Below are 23994 nucleotides of genomic sequence, written 5' to 3' on the forward strand. Positions count from 1 at the left end.
TTCCAATTTTTAGCTAAGCGGGAATATTGGAAGAGACTGCTACCCTTAATTTTTTGTAGAAAAGCAGAATTATGCTGCTTCTAATTTTTCTACAGCAGTTAGCCACCTTAGCCAGCATCTTGAAAAGTATCTTGAGTCCTGTCTGCAAAATGAGCTTCATAGAAATGAATATTAGGCTTTGATGGTAACCAAAAGATATGACTGGATGAAGGAGGTCAATCTTAATTTGGGTTCCCCTGAATACAGACCCTGAGAGAGGATCAAGTGCAGGAGGTTTTTGGCAGGTGGCTTAAGGAAGCAGAAGTGAGGGACTATGGAGACTGAGGCAGGGAGGCAGGAAAAGCCAGTGAAAGGATGCTTCATCCACTGCTGCTGTGGGCAGCCCTGAAAACTCTGAGAAGCTTACAGAATGCCTTCCAGATTGGCCTGAAGGACAGAAGGCTGGAGCCTTTAAACAGCTCTTTGGCTGAGTGTTGCCCCTAGGGGGTGTTACTGCCCAAGCACTTCCAGAAAGACAAGGAAGCTGACAGTGCAAGTTGGAGCTGCCTGCTGGAGATGAACTCAGAGTCAGCCAAGGAGATGAGGTACAGACACCAGAGGCATCTGCTAACAAAGTATGAGCGGCCAGAATAAATCCAGATAAACTATGGATTCATTAGTGATTGGAATATGGGATGACTTATACTATTCTCTCTACTCTTTTATATCTTTGAAAATTTCCATAATAAGAAGTAAAAAAGAAAAAGTGCAGCTTAACATAAAATTTCCTCCAATGTCATCCTCACACTTAAGAGAAACATTGGAATAGAAGCTAAATAACCTTGATTTCCCTGCCACTCCCCTAATACTGTTAGGTGCATTCTTCCTTGTAAAGATTATAAAGGAAGGAAAAATGTTATTGGTTCTAAACTATATAAAATAATATGGGTTAATAGTTCCAAACAAATGATATGCTTTAAATTTGCTGAAACAGCATTGAATTTACAGAAATAGACAATATTGCATAGGTAGATAGTAAGAAAAGGAAATCATAGGGAGGGGGAAGATCCTGAATGCTCCTATTATTTTAGGCAAAGTTACACTCAAAACATCCTGAACAATGAGCATATTTTGTTTTTTGCAGTCTAGCATACACGTCTCCTGCTCTTGGAAACGTTTCTCAATTTCCTCCCCTCATTTTATGTAGTTTTTGTGGGATTATGAGTTTGAGGATCTTGTCTTCTCTTGGACAAGGTGTGAAAGCATGATCCAATTTATGCCATATATATGTTTTATCCTGGAATTTAAATCTTGAAGAAAGAGACACAAGTAGCAGAAATAGATGAAGTTGATTCATCCCATGGTTGTCCCTGGAAAAGCTTGTCCATTAGTAGTTGCTAGGTAGCTAGAACTTTTCTGGTTCCTATCTTTTCTGAGAGTTTTCCCTATGTTTCTGTGAGCTACCCCATCCATTTAATACACTCATTTTTTGGCTTTACTTAACCAAAGGGGGTCTTGGTCACATGCAACCACTGAACCCTTACTGAGTATGGCAGTTTGTCTCCAAGAATGCCGCCCTCAATCCCATCCCCCTTCACAGGCACGGGCCATTGTCCCCATCAAAAGGTGGAGGGAATGACACACTCCTTTAAATCAGATGTGGCCTTTGACTGGCCTTCCATATGGCGTTGTGTGCACTCTGCTGGTTCTGGGTCTAGTTTAAGAGGACTGGCAGCGTCCACTTCCTTTTTCTTAGAATGCTCATCGGGAAAGTCAGTTGCCATGTATGATGTCCAACTGCACTGTGACCTCCATGTTGTGAGGAAACCCAAGTCACACAGAGAGGCTGCAAGTGGAGAGATGCCCAACCAGTGTCCAGCTGTTCCAGTTACACCAGCCCAGCCATCAGACATTGAGTGAAGAAGCCTTCAGGTGACTCTAGCCTCAGTTGCCATATAATTACAACTGCGTGAGAGACCCCCAAGTGAAAACTGCTCAGCTGACCCCAGTCAACCTCTAGAACTATGAGCGTTAAGAATGTGTTCCTAGGTATAACAAAAGACACGTACTAGGATGGTCTTAGCAAAACTATTTGTGTTAGTTTCCTAGGACTGCTGTAACAAAGTACAACGAACTGGGTGGTTTAAAACAAGAGAAATCTGTTTTCTCACAGTTTTGGAGGCTAGAAGTTCAAAATCAAGGTTTCAGCAGGGCCATGTTCACTTTAAGACTCTGGGTATGATCATCCTTGCATTTTCTAGCTTCCGGTGGTAGTCTTGATCTTGGACATTCCTTGCCTCGCAGCTGCCTCACTCTGATCTCTGCCTCTGTCATTAGGTGGTATTCCCTCTTTGTGAAGTGTCCATTTTATTACACTTAGAGATTCTGTGGTCAGAAATTCAGACAGGGCACAGTAGGGATGGTTTATGTCTGTTCCCCAAAGCTTGGGCCAATTTTCTGGCACTATGAACGGGAGATCCTTTCCTCCATCTTCCAACAGTACCCCCCTTAGCTTTTTCTGAGCCCTACTGCGGCTTCCTCAAGGCCTTTTAGGCTTCTGCTAACATTCTCCTGTAGGATCCTCTCCCACCCCTGCTGCTTCACAGAGTCTCAGTGCCAGTGCCATATGGTTTACTTTTGTTATGTTATTATGTTGTTTTGTTATGACAGATTCCACTTCCAAGTAACAAAATCTGTTCCACTTACTATTGCCGTGTAATAAATTGTTACTGTTACGATGTAATAAACTTTCCTTCCTACCCCTAGAAGTCAGTGGTAGAAAATTAACAAAGGAAAAGCTACACAAGAGCTGGTAAGCTGTGGCAGTGCTGTTGGAGCCTGTGATAAGTACTGGTAGAAGTATAAACATAGACGTGTAAAACAAAAACAATTTTATTATGCTCACGGGTTCTGTGGATCAGGGTTTGGAAAGGACATGTGGAGAAGGCTTGTCTCTGCTGATGATGTCTGCAGCCTACACTGGGAAACACACAAACCACCTTCCATAAGAACAGAAGGCTGGAAGTTAATCCAGGATTAGGGACTGGAATCTTCCAAAGGCCCATTCACTTACTGGTCCAGCAGTCAGTGCTGGCTGCCAGCTGGGACCTTATCTGGGGCTGCTGGTCACAACATCTATACATGGTCTCCTCGTGTGGCTGCTTGGGCTTCCTCAGAGCATGGTGGCTGGGAGTCAAGAGTAAAGTATTCCAAGAGGGAACCACAAACTGCATTGCTTCTGTGACCTTTCCTTAGAAGTCACCTAGAGTCACTTATCCTACAAGTCAAAAGCCAGCCCAGATTCAAGAGGAGGGAACATAGACACACCTTTAGATGGGAGGGGTATCAATATGCAAATATGATCGTTGTCACTACTCTGTTCAAAATGATATAGTAGCTGTCCACAGACTACAGGCTAAAATCCAAACTCCACAGAATGGCATAAGATCTCCATAATTTATTCCTCACATAACAGTCAGTACTTTCTTCCACTTTATGATCCCTTAGTTATGAGCTATTTAGAGTTCCCAGAATTCAGTCCTTTGCAGGTCTTTGTGGTTTTGCATATGCTGTTCTCTCTGCTTGAAATGCTTGTCTCTTCTTTCCTGACTTTTCCTTGCCTATTCCTTGCTTTCTCAAATACTTTTATATGTTACATCTGTTATAGTCAAGTACTAATTTCTTACTCATTGCACTTATTATTATACAATGCCAATATGCTAAATATTTTACATGCATTACATTAATTATTCTCGAACAATCCCATGAAGTAGGTTGTTACTTCCATTTTCCAGATAAGAAAAACAAAGTTAGGAAAGGTTATGTAACTTGTTCAATATTAGGCATCTAGTAAGTGGCACATCCAGGAGATAGACCCAGGTTTATTTGATTTCAAAGTCCTTCCAAATAACTACTATCCTATACAGACTAAATTTATAATAATTGTATCAGCAGTTATCTGGCTTTTCATCTCAGGACAACTTTTTGCTCCTAAAAATAATTGAGAATGCTCCAGATATTTTGTTCATGTGGGTTATATTTATTAATATTTACCGTATTAAAGATTAAAACCAAAATATAAAACAATATTTTTGTTTAAAAATAAATCCATTGCATGTTAATATAAATACTGTATTTTGATAAATAACTATTTTCTGAAAACAAACAAAAAAGGTAGAGAGAAAAGTGTTATCTTTTGCATTTGTGCAAATCTCTTAAAAGAAGCCAGCTATATTCTCCTTTCTGCCTCTGAATTCAATTTGATGTGATATGTTGTGCTGGTTGAAGTATGTAAAAAAAAAATCCAGCCTGCCACAGATTGTAGCTGGAGAAGGACAGAATATTTTAATGGCCTTATCAGATAATTGTGCATACTTTTTTTTGGATAGTACACCAAAACTGAACAGGTGGTGGTTTTTTAAAAGTTAGTTGCAATATGAAATTTGAAATCCTATCTATGAAATTTTTGCACATTTTACGCTTGTAAGAGAATGAGAATAGGAAGATAAATAAATATCTTAGTATTATTATAAAATAACAGTTTGATACTAATGATCTCCTGACATGGTCTGGGGACCGAACATACACACACACACACACACACACACACACATGCATATATAAGATTTAAACTGTACATTATCTGAGGACAAGTTGGCCTCTTTTATCCTTATATATGTACACCTGTGGAGGTATAGCTGCTTCTTTTTTTAAAAAATTTTATTTATTTTTTATACAGCAGGTTCTTATTAGTTATTTATTTTGTCCCAAACTCCCAGTTCATCACACCACCCACCCACCCCCACCGCTTTCCCCCCTTGGTGTCCATACGGTTGTCCTCTACATCTGTGTCTCTATTTCTGCCCTGCAAACCGGTTCATCGGTACAGTTGTTTCTTGATGGTGTCACCTTTGGGGCTGGGTGTGCTTAGCTCTGGAATTGACTGTTTGCTGACCTCTCTGGTCCTCCAATCCTTCTTTTTTTTTTTTTTTTTGCGGTATGTGGGCCTCTCACCGTTGTGGCCTGTCCCGTCGCGGAGCACAGGCTCCGGACGCGCAGGCTCAGCAGCCATGGCTCACGGGCCCAGCCGCTCCACGGCATGTGGGATCTTCCTGGACTGGGGCACGAACCCGTGACCCTGCATCGGCAGGTAGACTCTCAACCACTGCGCCACCAGGGAAGCCCCCTCCAATCCTTCTTTCAAGCCTTCACACCCTCAGCACCTCTCATGTATAATGCATAAGATCTAATTAATTATCTGTTCAATACATGAATGCCTATATTATATAGAATTTACCTTCCAATTGCACAGTACTAATTTATTTTCCAAATTTTAATAACAGTTACTCCAAGAGCAAACTGGACATTTTTGGTTTATTTAATACCATTGTGTCATTTATTTGAGAAAGAAGTTTGAGTCTTTGCATATTTTATAGTAACAAGCCTGAACTTAATGTTTTTTTTTTTTTTAAGTAACATTTATTGATTACTTATTATGGGCCTGATACTTTCCTAAGTACTTCACATACCTTATTTATTCCACAGAACAGCTCTATGAGAGATTCTGTTATTTTCCTCATTTTACAAGTGAGGAAACTGAGTCACAGAAAGATTGAGTAAATTGTTCAAGGTGACTCAATTGGTAGGTGGTAGGGCTGAGATATGAACACAGATTCTCTTGCTTCTAGAATCCTTGCTCTTAACCACTGCACTACCTCTGTCTATCCTGACTTAAACACGTTTTTTCTTTTTTAAACCACTTACTTTAATATAGAGTCCTACATTCCCTTTTAAATCTAAAATTCTGTTTTTATAGATAACTTTCACAGTAGACCTTTTTATGCCCTTTTATTTTTGTTCATAGAGAAAAATATTAGCAGAAAAATATGTTGGAGAATACAAAAGTTAATAAAATGAATTTGGAATTACTAGCAGTTGAAAAGTCTTTCCTGTACAATTAACACAAACATTTATCTAGGAATCCCAGGGGAATCAGTTCTGGGGTCTCCCATACTAGCCCCAAATTGCCTTCCTCACTCTTATTCTTTTTTTTAAAAAAATATTTATTTATTTGGCTGTGCCGGGTCTTAGTTGTGGTATGCGGGATCTTTGTTGCCACATGAGGGATCTTTGTTGCGGCATGTGGGATCTTTAGTTGCGGCCCACAGGATCTATAGTTGTGGCATGCAAATACTTAGTTGCGGCATGTGGGATCCAGTTCCCTGACCAGGGATCAAACCCGGGACCCCTGTGTTGAGAGCATGGAGTCTTAGCCACTGGGCCACCAGGGAAGTCCCCTTACTCTCATTCTTGATTGCTGGAGGTACACAGCTTGATTGCTCCCCCTTCTGAGGCACTCCTTCCATCACCCCCCAACCCACCTCTGCAACTAGGCTAAAGAGAAAGTCCCTCTGTTTCAGTGGTTCTCAAATTTTAGTTGTGTCTGATCCACTCAGACAGCTTGTTAAATCAAATTGTTGGGTCCCAAACCCAAAGTTTCTGATTTAGCAAGTCTGGGGTAAAGCTTAAGAATTCACATTTCTGCTACGAGTCCAGGTGATAGGACCACACTTTGAGAGCTATCCAGAACTACTCCTTTTAATCTCTGCTTCCCAAGACAGGTTTAATGGTGGTTATGAAATGGAGCAGGACCCTATGGTCCTTGCCCCCATGTCCTCAGCCTGCCTTTTGTCTGTGGAAAAACTTTAGCTGAAGAATAAGTTTAATCGGAGAAATGAGAAAATGCAGAAACAAAGGAAAACAGTCAAAGGAGACCGAATAATAATAATTTAGTCATTAAGCATAGTCAGGGACCTTTAGTTCCTTCTCAAGGGCTATAGATAATATTCTGAGCCATATCCTGTGAGCTGTCTTGTTAATATTCTGAGCCATATCCTGTGAGCTGTCTTGTACATACTGAAACCTCCGCCAGGTGGAAGAAGTTGACAACATGATGACCAGACTGTAGCCATGACATAAGCTGCCACAATTCCAAGAACTGGCCTCAAGGAGATGGGAACAAACCGACCCTGGAACTGAAGACTGACTGTACTTAAAACAATCCAGATGAACACTGGTCAGATCACCTCATGATTAAGATGACTGTCAGAGCTGACTGTGCTGTTTCTGCATGTAGCCCCCACCCTCCACCTATAAAAGCTCTTGCTCACTGATTGTCAGTCTGGGGAAGTTGGCCTTTGGACAGGCGTTGCCCCCCGGCCCGCTTGCCAACATCCAACATCCAAAATAAAGCAAACTTTCCTTTCCACCAACCTTGCCTCTTCTTTATTTGCTGTTGAGCGGCAAGCAGCCGGATCCCACTTTCGGTTACAGTTACATGGTAACTATTCATGTTAATAGTTACAAGGAAACATTAAAGAGATTACATAATGTTACTAGGTCTTGGTCTTAGATGCTAGAGGCTAAAAGAAAGGCCACCGGCATTTTCCTTCTCCCCAGGGCAAGGCTAGCCCTTTCCTCCCACATGTAATCCAGGCAGAACTCTAGTTTTCCCTACTGTGTGGGGGGGTTGCAAGGATTGAATGAAATTAAGTTCTTAAGTGACATCTTAATAAATGATGACTAGTTTAACTTCATTCCGCAACACATCGCTAGTCTGCCAACCACCCAGATAAGACGATCACATCCTTCCGGCTCATTAAGAGGCGGGGTGAAGAGAGATAGGCAACGGCGCCTGCGCAGCTCACGGCGAGGCTCCAGGTGGTGTCCTCCCTGCACCTCCCCGACCAGGTGAACCACTCCGGGGCAGAGGGAGGAGACCAAGCAGAGTGTGGGCGCTTGCTTCCGGCCACGTGGTTATGCTCACGGCCAATGGAAAACCTTGACGTCACCCTCGCTTCCTCACCCTGGCAACGGGTGGGTGACTACTTCCGGTGCTGTGAGGGCTCGGGGCTGACGCGGGTGAGTGTCTCTCTTTCTCACGCTGTCCGCGCCCTTGCCGCCGACGTGCGCTGCCTCTGTCCGGGCGCCGCGCTCTCGCTGGGACGTCCTCTCCGGGGCCGGGTGCGGGCGGCGCGCCGGATGCCCCTTGCTGGGGGCGGTGCTGGAGGAAGGGACTCGGGACGTCCCTTGTGCCCGAGTCTCGGTCGCGCGTGGGGCCCGCGCCGGGCCCCTCCCAGCGGCTGCAGCTTGGCGGCTTCATTCCCTCTCCGGGGAAGGGACTGTCTGTGTGTGTGGGGAGGGAGTTCTTGCAGTCCTTCACCCACTTTGCAGTCTCGGGCTGCGGTTTCTCCGAGTTCGAGGCTCGTAGAGACCCGAGGGTGTGCGCCCTGGTCCTGCGTGGCAGGTGGGGGAAAGCAGCCCTATAGTGTAATAGAGGCCTGGTTAGAGTCCCGGGGAACGTTAGCATTTACTGCTCAGGTGGAGAAGGAAGAGGAAAGGACCAAGAAGATGGAAAAGGAGCAACTGGAGAGGGTGGAAAACAGGAACTGGAGGTGCCCTGAAAATAGAGGGCATCGTGTTTCCGGAAGGAGGGAGTTCAACTTGATTCGCCTCTGTAGGGGAGGGGAATGAAAGGTATTTTGGGGACCATGTGACTGAGATCATTGCATACTAAGCTAAGGAATTTTCATACACTTGGGAGTTTAATAATTTGCTTTTTTGTTTAAATAAAGCTTTCCCCCCACTTATACAAAGCAGTACCTGCTTACTAAAGAATATCTGGAAAATGTAGAAATATTAAAAAAGAGATCATCTGTGGTTCCACCAGCCCCAGCCCAACATTTTTTTTTTTTTTTTTTTGGCGGTTCACGGGCCTCTCACTGTTGTGGCCTCTCCCGCCGCGGAGCACAGGCCCCGGACGCGCAGGCTTAGCGGCCATGGCCCACGGGCCCAGCCACTCCGCGGCACGTGGGATCCTCCCAGACCGGAGCACGAACCCGTGTTCCCTGCATCAGCAGGCGGACTCTCAACCACTGCGCCACCAGGGAAGCCCTCAGCCCAACATTTTGATCTCTTTCTTTCTACTTTTTTTTTTCTTTTGGTTGCACTGTGTGCCTTGTGGGATCTTAGTTCCCCGACTAGGGATTGAACCTGGGCCCTTGGCAGTGAGAGCATTGGGAGTCCTAACCACTGGACTGCCAGGGAATTCCCTACATTTAAAAAATAGAATATTCTTTTTTTTTTTTTTTTTTTGCGGTTCGCGGTCCTCTCACTGTTGTGGCCTCTCCCGTTGTGGAGCACAGGCTCCGGATGCGCAGGCTCAGCGGCCATGGCTCACGGGCCCAGCCGCTCCGCGGCATGTGGGATCCTCCCGGACCGGGGCACGAACTTGCGTCCGCTGCATTGGCAGGTGGACTCTCAACCACTGCGCCACCAGGGAAGCCCCAAACTAGCGTATTCTTAACCTACTTAGCATCATAGTGTGTGTGTATAAAATGTGATTTTAACCAAAAAGCATGTTTTATACATTGTGTCTATTACACGGATTTTTTTGAGATATAATTCATAAAATTCCACCCTTTTAAATTTAAATTTCAGTGGTTTTTAGTATATTCACAACGTTGTGCACTCATCATCACTATCTAATTTCATAACTTTTTCATCACCTCCAAAAGAAACTCTGTACCCTTATAGTTACTCACCATTGATCTCTCCTCCCCTTGTTCCCCCACCCCTGGCAACCACTAATCTACTTTGTGTCTATGGATTTTCCTATTCTGGATACTTCATGTAAGTGGAATCGTATAATATGTGGCTTTTTGTTGTCTGCCTTCTTTCACTTAGCATAATGTTTTCAAGGTTCATCCATGTGGTATTATGTATCAGTACGTCACTCCTTTGTATGGCTGAATAATATTCCATTATGTAACTATGCCACGTTTTGTTTATCCATCATCAGTTGATAGACATTTGGATTGATTCCACTTTTTGACTATTATGAATAATTCTGCTATAAACATTCATGTACAAGTTTTTGTGTGGACGTATGTTTTCAGTTTTCTTAGATGTATACCTAGGAGTGGAATTGCTGGGGCATGTGGTAACTGTTTAACTTTTTGAGGTACTGCCAGATGTTTTCCAAGGTGGCCTGCACAAGCAGGATATTAGGGTTCTGATTTCTCCATATCCTTGCTAACACTTATTGTCTGTCTTTTTGATTATAGCCATTCCATTGGTTGTGGAATGGTATCTTGCGGTTTTGATTTGCATTTCCCTGATGTCTGATAATGTTGAGTTTCTTTTCTCTGTGCCTATCGGCCCTTTGTATATCTTTGGAGAAATGTCCGTTCAATTCCTTTGCCCAATTTTAAATTGAATTAAAAAAATTTTAAAGAAATTTTAAAGTTGTATGGGTTCTTTATATAGTCTGGACACAAGTCCCTTATCAGATTGCAATATTTCTTCCATTTTTTCCCGTCTTGTGGGGTGTCTTTTCACTTTCTTGAAGGGTGTCCTTTGAAGTACAAAAGTTTAAAATTTTGGTGAAATCCAATTTATCTGGTTTTTTTGGTTGTTTGTGCTTTTGGTGTCGTATGTAAAACCACTGCCAAATCCAAGATTATGATTTACTCCTGTTTTCTTTTCCCTAAGAGTTTTATATAGTTTTAGCTCTTACATTTAGGGCTTGATTTATGTAGAGTTAATTTTTGTATATGGTGTGCAGTCCAACTTTATTCTTTTGCATGTGGCTCTCCAGTTTTCCCAGCACCATTTGTTGAAAAGTCCTTTTTCCATTGAATGGCCTTGGCACCCTTTTCAAAAACCAGTTGATCGGAAACACATAGATTATCATTTTCTTAACTATTTCTCTATGTTGGGTATTTAAGTCGCTCCCAGATTTTTGTTTTTCTAAATTATCCTATGTTAAACACAGCATAAAAGGCATAAAACCTTTTCTGTATTTAAAATTATTTTGGTAGAAAATGTTCTCAGAAGTGGAATTACTGGGTCAAAGATGAAATAAGTATGTTTTGGAGCTCATTTAATGAGGCATTAAACCTTCAATCTCATGATGTTAAGAGCAACAAAATGCTTCTTTATTCATCAGTTGCTATAGCTTAAGGGCTGGATTTCTCTAAAAGCCTTTCTCTTAAGATGAATGGATTCCATGACTTCGTTCCTCCTTCAATTGCTTCTAAAAGACTAAGTAAATCTACAGTGAAAAACTTCAACACCAGAGGCAAACGGGACATGTGGTAGTGTTCTAAATGGCTTAATGGAAAAAAAAAAATAGTGTCATCACATGCAGTAGGAAAATGAAACAATCTTTGAGAGAAATAGAGTCAAGATTTAGACCTTAAATCAGTGCCATAAAAGTCCCTGAAGCAAAGAAAGTGTTTTATTCTGAGTTTCTCTTCTGCCCTTGATAATCAAGTTAATTTACATTCATCTTGGTCCCAGAGACAGAGAACTTAAATCTTCTCTTTTTAGTAAATAGTACCCACTTAAAAAAAAATTCAAATATGAGATGTTATTAGGAGAAAAATCAATTTTCCCTTTCATCCTTGCCCCTCCCTCTTCTCCAGTCTCCCAGTACTCTTTAGAGGAATCCATGGTAGTATTATTTGTGTCTATATAGACTAGTTCATATATAAAGTATCTCTGGGGAGCGGGTATATACAAAATTATATATTTTAAGGCTCTTGGTACTTTCTGGCACATTCCTTTTCAAAACGGGTACATCAGTTTATGATGGCAATACAGTGCTAATTAGATTTCTTTCTTCTTTTTTCTTGTATTTCTTTGAATATTCTTTCTTTAATATTGGATATCCAGTTTATATTTCTTTTTTTATGTATTGCCTGCTCATGTCTTTTGGCATGCTGTTTGTCTGGATTAGCATTGTCCTTTATGAGATTTATTTTGGCAGCCTTTTGTAGATGGTTGTTTTATGACAGCCTGGATTTGGGGAGAAAAGTTAATATGCTTTTTGTAATGCTTATGCTAAGAGGTATGTGAGCTGAACAAGGGTCAAGGCAGTAGGGAGAAGGAAGTTAAATGCTTGAGAAGAAATCTATAGGATTTGGAAACTGGGCGCAGTCCAAGATGACTACAAGGTGAGTTAGAAAAGGATGGTATATATTTGATGTCAATCTTTGGTCATGATTTATTTTTTTACTCCTTAGTCTTAACTGTAGAGATCAAATACTAATTTTATTTATTTTTAAATTAGGATTATCTGGGGTTTGTGTGGCCCTAGAGGTTCAAAATCCAGAAAAACAAAACCAAAAAAGACCTCTTGGGCCAGTATTTTTTAAAAAATTAATTAATTTATGGCTGTGTTGGGTCTTTGTTGCTGCACGCGGGCTTTCTCTAGTTGTGGTGAGCGGGGGCTACTCTTCGTTGCGGGCTTCTCATTGTCGTGGCTTCTCTTGTTGCAGAGCATGGGCTCTAGGCGCACAGGCTTCAGTAGTTGTGGCACGTGGGCTCAGTAGTTGTGGCTTGCGGGCTCTAGAGCACAGGCTCAGTAGTTGTGGCACATGGGCTTAGTTGCTCCGTGGCATGTGGGATCTTCCCAGGCCAGGGCTCAAACCTGTGTCCCTTGCATTGGCAGGCACATTCTTAACCTCTGCACCACCAGGGAAGCCCTGGCCAGTATTGTTGATTGGCCATGTTTTTGTCTATTCCTTCTGTAGGTGGGATGAGTGTTCAGAACCTTCAGAATATGGCATTTCTCCTCTTAGTGAAGGTTTGAAGTGGGATCCCATAGGCTTGCCCTATTTTGGGGCTTGGACTTGGCTAGTTACCTGTGTTCTCATAAATAAATGTATAAAAAAGCTTTTTTTTTTTGTAAGTAATGAATTCAGATTTTCAAAATCAAAAGGTACACAATGGTGAACAGTGAAATTTCCATCCCTCCTTTGTCCACCAGTCACCCAAATCTTCTGGTAACCACTATTAATGCTATTTTTTGATATATTCTTCCAGATTGTGCTTTGCATATATATATTTAACTGTATTTTTTTCTCCCCTCCCTCAAAATATGGTACTGCATATACTTCTGTACCACGTGTTTTTTACTTGCTAAAATGTCTTCAAGACTGATCATTTCATATTTGTATATCAAGAACGTTCTCATTTTTTCCAAGAGCTGCATTTATTTTTAAGCACTTCCATCAAGACATACTGTTGGTCCATATCTTTCCCATTACAGACAGTCTTTCAGTGTGTATTTATAATTTTGGTTTATTTTGCCCAATTGTCCATGTTGAGTTGCTGCTACTAGCAATGTATGAGAACTCCTGGTTCCCTATATCCTCAAAACATGGTATTATCTTACTTTTTTTTGTTTGTTTGCTAGTCCAATGATATGTGAGTGTAGTTTTATTTTGCATTTTTCTTCTGAGTGAGGTTTAGCATCTTTTTTTTTTAATATAAACTATTTTTTAATTTATTTTTGGCTGCGTTGGGTGTTCGTTGCTGCGTGCGGGCTTTCTCTAGTTGCGGCGAGCGGGGGCTACTCTTTGTTGCGGAGCGCGGGCTGCTCATTGCGGTGGCTTCTCTTGTTGCAGAGCACGGGCTCTAGGCACGCGGGCTTCAGTAGTTGTAGCACACGGGCTCAGTAGCTGTGGCGCACGGGCTTAGTTGCTCTGCGGCATGTGGGATCTTCCTGGACCAGGGCTCGAACCCGTGTCCCCTGCATTGGCAGGCGGATTCTCAACCACTGTGCCACCAGGGAAGCCCGGTTTAGCATCTTTTGATCTGTTAGACTGTTGTATAATTTTTCTGTAAACTGGGATTTGCCCACTTCCCCCCACCCCCCCTTTTGTCTTTTTGTTTTTTGAGACATTTGTTGGAATTCTGTTAGGAAGGTCAGACTTTTAATGGGTTCTGAGTTAAACAAAAACTGATGTTGGAGTAGAAATTGCTTCATTTCTAATTGAATTAAAAATATTCCAGTAACCATTGGGAGCTGGAGGCCAGAGTTGTACATTGGATAGCCTGTCTACTTGAGTTCCTTTCCCAGTCCAGCAGAACTTTGGGGCCAGCATTTTTGGGGGAGTTTATTGAGATGACATGGTTTGCTAAATAAAAAAATTTCAGATAGTCTCTGAGGGATGGTAGATTGCTTAAGAAATTGCATATTGATTCATCTTCCACATTTTATTTTTTTCAGACAAGCTTGAGAAGTAGTGTTTTTAAATCTCTCACATATATTAAGAGTGCCTATTACATCAAATCTTATTCATTATAAAATATAGATGTTCTAACTTGTTATTCATGAAAAAAAATGCATCTGATGACAGTGAGTCAGAGTAAGTTTTATAGCTCATACTGCTTGGATATGGTTTCATTTAAACTGAAGCTTTGAATTTTCCAAAGCCTGAGTTTTCACACAACTATGTTTGTGGGACAAGTGGGCCCAAGCTCATTTCATGGCTAGGCCAGACCTCATGGCAGGTATAGACTGGCAGATGAACTGCTAATCATTTAAATTGACTTTGTCAACCGACACAGGAATAAATAGTAACCTATCTCAGAGAAATAACCAAAGTCAAATAAAGGTAATTGATGCAGATCCTTGTGAAGTCGTTGGAAGAAAATCCATCCTCAGGGAGAGAGCTACCACCTAAAACAAAAACAAAAACAGGCATTTTAATCCACTGTTATGTAATTAACCTCAGCACTCTTTTGTAATCAAAATTTATGAATATATGTAAACATTTTAATACAACAGCATATATATATGATTTAAAATTATTTGTCCTTTAAATGAAATGACATATAATAAAAATTAAATGAACTCTTTTTAACCAGGAATTAAAGGAAGTTAAAATACCATATTGCAGTGCTTCACAGACCATTTCTGGTGTGAAGGACCAAGTTAAAAATTTTTTTCAATCCTTTGTTGGCCATTTGTTTTGTAAAATGAAAAAAACAAAACAAAAAAACCACAAAACCTCCAAACAAAACAGAGATATGGAACTGTGAATGAAAGATAAAAGTAAAAGCTCATAATTTTATTAGATGTAGCAGATAAAATTGTTTCAAAAATATAGTTATAAACAAAACATGAGGAAATAGAAAAGAATTACAAAAACTGTACACATTGTTTATTGAAAATGTGCACGTAGATGTAGAGAACGGACATGTGGACACAGGTAGGGAAGGGGAGGGTGGGATGAACTGAGAGATTGGGTTTGACATAAATACACTACCATGTGTAAAATAGATAGCTAGTGGGAACCTGCTGTATAGCACAGGGAGCTCAGCTCGGTGCTGTGTGACGACCTAGATTCGTGGGATGCGGGGTGGGGTGGGAGGGAGGTCCAAGAGGGAGGGGATATAGGTATACATATAGCTGATTCACTTAACTGTACAGCAGAAACTAACAGCATTGTGAAGCAATTTTACTCCAATAAAAAAAAGATAAGGCAATTAGTATATGAATAAAATAATAATCTCTTGCAGACTGGTAACAAGCACTGGTCTGCAGACCACACTTTGAGTAACACTGTTCTTTTGGACTAGTTGGCTAAGTCACTCTTTACGTTACTATTTATGTTTTCTATTAGAAAAGACTTGTGCTCCTCCTTCCCCATTTCTCAATTTAGAATAAGGTATACATTTTTACATAACAGTGTGAATCTAGGTGTTTAAGTAGTTTCAACCACATGACTCTGGTATTTTCTTCAAATCTCTGTCGAGTTTTTTTTTTTTTTTTTTTGCGGTAGGCGGGCCTCTAACCGCTGTGGCCTCTCCCGCTGCAGAGCACAGGCTCCGGAGGCGCAGGCTCAGCGGCCATGGCTCACGGGTCCAGCTGCTCCGCGGCATGTGGGACCTTCCCGGACCGGGGCACGAACCTGCGTCCCCTGCATCGGCAGGCGGACTCTCAACCACTGCGCCACCAGGGAAGCCCTCTGTCGAGTTTTAAATGATCCACTTTTCCCCAGTCTGAAGTGTGTTCTGCCATCGTTATTGTTATTAAGCCAAGATTGCTAGAAGCTTGTGAATTTGTGAGAAAAATTGGAAACTTTGTGGTTTAAGTTGCTTGTAATTTGTTTTATTAAGTTTTGTATTTTATCATTTATCTTTTGAGAACCTCAGAAATAACGCTTTCATGAAAATTAACAAGTATATGCACAAGTGTTATTTTAATTTCTTGGTTTAGTCATATAATTTTGTTAGCATTTGTTTTTTTTTTTTTAAATGAATGTATGTAATTAATTTATTTGTTTTTGGCTGTGTTGGATCTTTGTTGCTGTGCGTGGGCTTTCTCTAGTTGCTGTGAGCGGGGGCTACTCTTGGTTGATGTATGCAGGCTTCTCATTGTGTTGGCTTCTCTCATTGCGGTGGCTTCTCTCATTGTGGAGCATGGGCTCTAGACTCACAGGCTTCAGTAGTTGTGGCACACGGGCTTCGGCAGTTGTGGCTCGCGGGCTCTAGAGCACAGGCTCAGTAGTTGTGGTGCACGGGCTTACTTGCTGCGCGGCATATGGGATCTTCCCAGACCAGAGATTGAACCCGTGTCCCCTTCATTGGCAGGCAGATTCTTAACCAGTGTGCCACCAGAGAAGTCCCAGCATTTGTCTTTTGATTGAGCTGTGAAGTATTACACTTTTTCTTAAGCGGTTCTTCACAGGCAGGTGTAAATCTGTATCTTGCTTCATTTCTTTAAGCAAGCAGCAATCTATAGCTCTTAAATGTTTTCACCACACACCAAAAATTGTAATTATGTGAGGTAATGGATGTGTTAACCAACCTTGTTGTGGCAATCGTTTTGCAGTATAGACATGTATCAAATCATCATGTTGTACCCCTTAAACTTATACACTGGTGTATGTCAATTATATCTCAATAAACCTGGAGAAAAAAATAAGCAGCAATCTAGGCTTTATATCAAGGCTCAGTGATGTTGCCAGCACTGCCTGTGGTTCTAGAATGTCCCAGAGGTTATTAGCATTTGGTTTGGAGGGAGTAGAAAGTGATATTTAAGTTATGTTGTGGTTTTCTTCAATGTAGATAAAATGAAAGATAAAATATCTTTGGACTCAATATGAAGTCTTTTTACAACAGTTCTTTTGTTTATGTGACTTCAAGCAAGTGCTGTCAGTGGACAGAGAGATTTAAATTCTAACCTTTGTATATTCTTTGTATTACCCAGTTAAATAACTTTAAAATTAGGTTTTTAATTTTTTTTTGAAAGTTATCTGTGCACAAATTTGTATGTTACGTGTGTGTTAGTGGAAAGAAATGCAAACCCTCTTTGCCTGTTTTCCTTTAGAGTAATTCCTCTCCTGCTGTTACTTTTGGATGGAAGTATGCTCTTTTCCCAGTAGAAGATGGTGATCTTGGAGAATGACCATGGAGAAGGGGATGAGTTCTGGAGAAGGACTACCTTCCAGATCATCTCAGGTTTCGGCTGTTAAAATAACAGCTAAAGAGCTGGAAACAAAGCAGCCCCATAAAGAGAAGCGAGGGGGCTTTGTGTTGGTGCATGCAGGTAAGCTCTAAGTGGGTGAGTTGGAAGATGAAAATAATGTTTTTTTCCCTTGCCTTGAAGTACACCAGGAATTGAATTTCATATCTGGAGGAGGCAAACTGCCAGAGGAGCTGGAACCAAAGAGACTGACTTCGATAGAGTGAGGGCCTCCCCCTAGCTCCCCACTTAGAAGATCTTATAATGACGACTCTTCCTTTGTCTCCTTCACTCACCTACTCTATTATTTACTTTTACCCCATATTTAGGTGTTGTTAAAACCAGACACAGTAATTGTTTAAACTCTGGTTTGTGTTTTTAAAAATAATGCTGCTGAAAAAATTTTATTGACCCTATTTTTGACTTTGTCCATCTTAGAGTATAATTTACACAGTCTTAGAGCTAGTTTGCCTTTTTAATATTATAAAAGAGGAACCTTAAAACCAGAGAGATTAAGTGGCTTCAGCCACATGGCTAGTTCGTACAAGAGCCAGGCTGAGACACCCTGAAGTGAGCCCTTAAGTCCCAGTCTAGTGCTCTTGGCACCTCATCAGCCTGTAATCTCTACTTCAGAGTACCTTGAAGACAGACACAGTGAGTTCAACCCCTGAGTCCCCATCATCGAAGCCTCTAGGGTTTCTAAGCAGTGCAGCCCTACGTAGGTCTTTTTCTTCTTCCCCCCCTTTTTCTTTAGTCATTTTTATATGTCTGCATTTAGCGTCTAAAGTTCATGACCTCTGTGAAGGAAGAAGGAATGGCTGGGTCTCCTTTTAACTTTCCTCAGACAGTCATGCAGGATGGCAGCAAGATTAGCTTTGATACGGGGTGAGGGGTGGAATTGTTTCTTCTTGTCAAACTGGTGTTCTTCCTGGTCATTAACTTTTGGCTGTATCTAAACTGCACAGACAACTCCGGAAGCCTTATAGAATCGAATCTAGAAGAATCTAGAAACAAAACAAAAACCAGGTTCAGTTTCCTTTTCTTTCAAATGATTTTTCAAAGAAGTGAGGTAAATTTATAGAAACAACTCAGATTCCTAGTCCAGTGTTCTTTCCACTACACCATGGTGGTGGTGCATCTTTCATAGTACCCAGTGAGTTATTTCATTCAGAATGAGTATTTGAAAAATGTCCAAGAAAGGCCTGAGATGTGTAAAAGCAACAACGTGGAGCTTTTGATTAGTTGGAAAGGTTTGCCTTCTATGACAGTCATTGTGGCCTCCCCACAGTCTCAGACACACCCTGATGGCTGTGGCTCTTAGACAAAGTTGGTGCCGGGGGCCAGCTGTAATAGGAGGAAATCTGGGTTATGACAGGAAATTGTATGGATGAAGGGTGACCTTCCCCTTCTAAATTATTAGAAGTTCAGATAGAGTGATTGATTATGCAGCATTATGTATCTTGTACATTGAAGGAACAAAATTTCAATTCCAGTGTAGAGATTTTAAAAGTGTTTTTTTTTTTTTAGCACTAGAGACTTGCCCACGTTTTAGTCATTTGAGTAGTAGATTCTTGCTTTGCCCCAGATCTGTATACTACCTATATTTTACCTAATATTAAAAAAAGATAAACACTTTTTAACCTTAACATTTTAAAGATGAAACTTATCTTTAATTAAGTGGAATGTTGGTATCACATGCGTGAAGAGAAAATAATTTAAACACAGTGCAAAAAAACCCGTGTGATTAAATTTTATTTAGGTTCTGTTGCTTGTCAGCTGCTTAGATCCTAAGCTTACCTTTCCTTTGTTAAGTAGAGGAATTAGCAAGTGTTAATCAGGTATTAAAGATCTCCTGGAGTAATGCTGAGATGGTTTCCCTGTTCTAAGTAGAGGATTGATATGTTAATGCTATTGGTGCTGTTATCCACACACTAAAATTATCTATTTGGCTATAGTATCCCATGGTTTGGGAAACACTGCTCAAAGTTTGGGGCCTGCTAAGACAACAGACCTGGGATCATTTATCAGTGAACCATGAAGAGAGTCCTGTTAAATATTGGCGCAGGTTCTGTGAAGTTTCAGAGTTTGCTTGAGAAATGGGACTAACATTTGCCTGTGTTATGGATTTGTGTTGTTTGGGCATCTTTTCTGTTCTCTTGGGTCCTTTAACCATAGCTTCTTGGGTTTGTTTTTTCTCTGCCCTGGTGAAAGGTGGGTTAAGTTCGTGTCATAGTCTGCAGTCTCAGAGGAGAAGCCCTGAGGCTTAGAGATGTAGTTCTTTTTTTTTTAACATCTTTACTGGAATATAATTGCTTTACAATGGTGTGTTAGTTTCTGCTTTATAAAAAAGTGAATCAGCTATACAGAGATGTAGTTCTTTAACCTTCCCTACTTTGGACCCCTTCGGGGCCCAGCAGGGGGCTGGGATGGGGGCTGAGGGGGAGGTTCAGAAAAAGTTAAAGAACTTTGATTAAGGGCTCTTGTCTTGGTTTCTTTCTTGTTTAGGTTATTCTCAAATCCCTAACTAAGCAAGTATTACTCCTTTTAGGGAAACAAATTTCAGAGCCATTCTCTTGAGGAAGTTGCTGGGTGTTTGATTAAGAGACAGGGACCACCAGGATTTCTAATAGGCAGTTGTGAATATACTATCACTGAGATTTCAGAGACACCCTGAGCTACATTCCAGGGGTGAGCGGATGGAAAAGTTTGGGTAGGAATGGTGATATTGGTGGTGGTTGTTGACAGGTGGGATATAACACCCCTCAACTTCAAGTATTATTCAGAAACTACCTAGTTTTCTGAAGTCACTCTTAAGAATTCTGGCAGGGACTTTCCAAAGGTCAACAGAGAGGAACTTAGAGGGACTCTGTCCTTGACACTGCCTGGGTTATCAACTCCAGCTAAAAAACTCCTAACTTTGGAGAAGTTTTCGAAAGGAGAGGTGACCTTGGGGAAGCTGCTCTGGGGACATAAGCTATTTCTGGTGCCTCTAGTAGGAAAATAGCTGTTGAAAGAGGAGATAAGGCATGGTATTAAAAAGACTTATGGTGCAGAAAGAAGCTGTTAGATTTTTAAGACTCCATGCACTTAGGACAATAGTTTTATTGTCACTGGGAGAGCATCAGTTTATATGAGCTATTTATATAATATAAGCAAGGTCTCTGATATCTTAATGACAGTTGACAATTGACTGTTTTTTTTTCACTACAGGTGCAGGTTATCATTCTGAATCCAAAGCCAAGGAATATAAACACGTATGCAAACGAGCTTGTCAGAAGGTATGAAGAGAATGTATTCTGTCTGATTGAAACAGTTTAGTTTTGACCAAAAGCAGCTTTACCTTGAAATTCAAAATTTTAAGGTTTGATTTATAAGACAGTCTTTGGTTTGGGCCACAAAGTAATTTTGCTCGTATTCGTGGGGTCTTTTTTTGTTTTGTTTTGTTTTTTATTCTCCAAATCATGTTTAGATCTTTTCCTTCCTTTCCCAGATCAAAGTCTGTATTTTTGGAATTGTGGGCACATAATCATATATCTTTTAATCTTTGAAACGGCACTGAGCTCTATAGAAGGGGTAGGGAAAACAGCTCAAAGGCAGCCAATGTGTCTTTCTGTGAAGGGAAGAAAAAAAATAATAAAAAATTAAAATGGGTGTTCTCCTTAGGGAGATTATCCTGTACTTTTTCCTTCTGTTTTTCCATCACGTAATGTTTATCATAGCAAATTCATTGTCATTCCTGAGTTTAACTTTGCCCTTGTACTCAGTTGTGCTTTTTTTTTTTATCTTTGTTTTTTGAGGTTTTGCTAAATTGTTGAATACTTAATGTGGAGGCAGGAATGGACTCAGAAGAAATATTGTTTGTTTTTATTTTGATCCTGACTGTATACTCTTGTAGGCAAACCTTCCATTACTTTTTATGCAAATAGAATGTTAATTGGACATTGCATATCAAGTAAATAGGGGTGTCTCAGCTCTTTTCATTTATATTTACATACCATTTAAAGAAGATTATACTTTATTAGCGATCCAAGATTTTTCTTATGAATGAAATCTCATAAATGAATAAGAATATTTGGTTACAGGGATTTCATTTTTAAAAAAAATTTATAATAAAGGTAAATATTCTTTAAGCTATTTTATATTACTTTATCTTATTTTTCAAAGTGTGAAATCTTTTTGTTATCTGAGAAGAAATGGTTTTAGAGGAATATAGTTCTGTATATAATACATTTAGAGCGTGTAACCAGCCTCCTTAATTTATACAACAAATGAACTTCTTAAAAGTTTCATGAGGAATACAGTGCTTAGGTTTTGATCTTTGTTGAATAAATCGGAGCTTCAATTATTCATTTAAAAATCAGTCTTCCTTCTCTTTCTTTCCTGTCTTAGTTTATACCTAAGAAGCAAGGTGATTTTAGTGACCTTTGCTCTCTATAGATTATATTACAAAGGAATATTATATGTTTATCTCGATGTAGAATACCTTATAGAATCAAAAATGCTTTTGTCAAATGTATGCTCCATCTAAGGATTCTGAAATGCCTCTGTGACTGAGAGTAACTACTTTTTATAGTTAGGGGTAGAGAGAGTAGTAATGGTGGGATGAGAAATGGTTAGCTTAGTCTGTATAAAATATGAATTCAAATTTCAAAATGGAATTCATATAATTTCTATGGTTCTGTGAACTGCCCTGTGATGAATGAAGCCCTTTCACTTACTAAATTCCTTGCATTTTGTATTTAGTGGCTAAATTTATTCATTGTCTTAATTTGAATAATAATAAGTGAGCTATATCATAAATTATCCTGAATAATTGCTTATCTTAAATCTAAGTTGTTTATGTCTTGAGGTATGGAACGGAACTCTAGTGATCAATTTTTATTAACTCTGAATGTCTCCTACACTTCTTCAAGCCTTTGGAAAGTTTCTGGGTATGTTTAAGAAGTTGTGGTTTTAAAATGAATAATCTTGCCCCTTGGTTTCATAGGCAATTGAAAAGCTACAGGCTGGTGCCCTTGCAACAGATGCAGTGACTGCAGCCCTCGTGGAACTTGAGGTATTTCTTTTCTCTATTTGTTTCATTTAAAATATTTGTGAGTTTATGTTCATTATTCTTAAATGACATGAAACTGTTGTTTAGTCAACCATCAATTATATGACCAGCGTTTCTCAACAATATTAACAAGGTATGAAGAACCCTGTGATTTTGTTAGGTTGTTCTCATTGGAGACTTCTCTGAGTAATATAAAAAAGTTGGTTAAATTCATTTTTCCCTGGTTTTGTGAGATTCATGAATACAAGTTACTGGTGATTGGATGCTTGAAATTCCTGAATATTTTCAGAAGAAAAATTCCTGAAGTTAACACCTCCTGAAAGTAATATACGTTCTGTTGTTTAGAAAACAAAAAATTCCAACTGTCTAGAAGTGTCCAAAGTAGAGGGGGAAGTTTCCTCACAAACTTAGCAGTTGGATATATATATCCTGAAGCTGTGCTCTGTGAGGTGTGTCTTGTCCAGTGTGATAGGTTGGTCTCCAGTTAATTGTGGACATTGAGGAATTCATTGAGGAGGTTCTCAAGTTCACTGTAATCCTTGCTCCTCCAGAGTGAGGGTCTCTTAATTGTCTTAATCTGGAACCCTGAGGATGAGTTTGTTCAGGGGATACTGAGGGCTTCAGAAGACCGACTTCTGTTGCTCAAACTTAGAGAAGGTTGATTAGTGTAAGTCAGTTTAGAGCAGTGGTCCCCAACCTTTTTGGCACCAGGGACCAGTTTCGTGGAAGACAATTTTTCCACAGACTCAGGGAGGGGAGGGGATGGTTTTGGGATGATTCAAGTGCATTACATTTATTGTGCACTTTATTTCTATTATTATTGCATTGTAATATATAATGAAATAATTATATAACTCACCATAATACAGAATCAGTGGGAGCCCTGAGCTTGTTTTCCTGCAACTAGATGGTCCCATATGGGGGTGATGGGAGACAGTGACACCCGAAGTGTGGCTTATGTCCAGTCTACTCTGTAAGATGCAGCTTAATTGCCACTCACTGATAGGGTTTCGGTATGAGTCTGCAAGCCATTGATTTATTATGGTCTCTGTGCAGTCAAACCTCTCTGCTATTGATAATCTGTATTTGCAGCCACTCCCCAGTGCTAGCATCACTGCCTCAGCTCCACCTCAGATCATCAGGCATTAGATTCTCATAAGGAGCGTGCAACCTAGATTCCTCGCATGCGCAGTTCACCGTAAGGTTTGCGCTCCTATGAGAATCTAATGCCACTGCTGATCTGACAGGAGGCGGAGCTCAGGTGGTAATGCGAGCCATGGGGAGTGGCTGTAAATACAGATGAAGCTTCACTCGCTCACCCACTGCTCACCTCCTGCTGTGCGGCCCAGTTCCTAACAGGCCATGGACTAGTAGCAGTCCATGACCCTGGGGTTGGGGACCCCTGGTTTAGAGAACAGTGAACAAATAGTTATTTGCTTGAGAAGATAACTAGGGGAATCAAATAAGACATGAAGATAAAACAGGGATGAGTTTGAGGGAGGAGGTGTTAGAGTAGACTGTCCCAAATTGACTGGATTAGGCTCTCATATCAGGGCACCTACCCTGACAGGCCAGGCCTTGCTTTTACCTGCGAAGATTGCCCAGGAGTTTACCAAAAGTCCTAGACATGTTTTCTGTATAT

At 40.5% G+C, this 23994-nt stretch overlaps 1 protein-coding gene across 7 annotated transcripts in view; it reads left to right on the forward strand.

Moving 5' to 3' along the window:
* Nucleotides 1-7779: 7779 nt before the first annotated feature.
* Nucleotides 7780-23994, forward strand: part of TASP1 (taspase 1) — a 274050-nt gene continuing 257835 nt past the window's right edge. For 6 of the 7 annotated variants that reach the window (XR_010935134.1, XM_067707466.1, XM_067707465.1 and 3 more), the window contains exons 1-4: nucleotides 7780-7899; nucleotides 17165-17383; nucleotides 20510-20577; nucleotides 22287-22355. Coding sequence is in view for 5 of the 7 variants with exons in the window: in XM_067707466.1 (XP_067563567.1) it covers nucleotides 17239-17383; nucleotides 20510-20577; nucleotides 22287-22355 (282 nt within the window). In the remaining 2 variants the exon portion in view is untranslated. Of the gene's footprint in view, nucleotides 7900-17164; nucleotides 17384-20509; nucleotides 20578-22286; nucleotides 22356-23994 lie in introns of those variants that run through there. The other variant, XM_067707468.1, reaches the window with a different exon arrangement.

This window comes from Pseudorca crassidens, chromosome 15 (assembly GCF_039906515.1).
Source record: "Pseudorca crassidens isolate mPseCra1 chromosome 15, mPseCra1.hap1, whole genome shotgun sequence".
Taxonomy (NCBI): Eukaryota; Metazoa; Chordata; class Mammalia; order Artiodactyla; family Delphinidae; genus Pseudorca; species Pseudorca crassidens.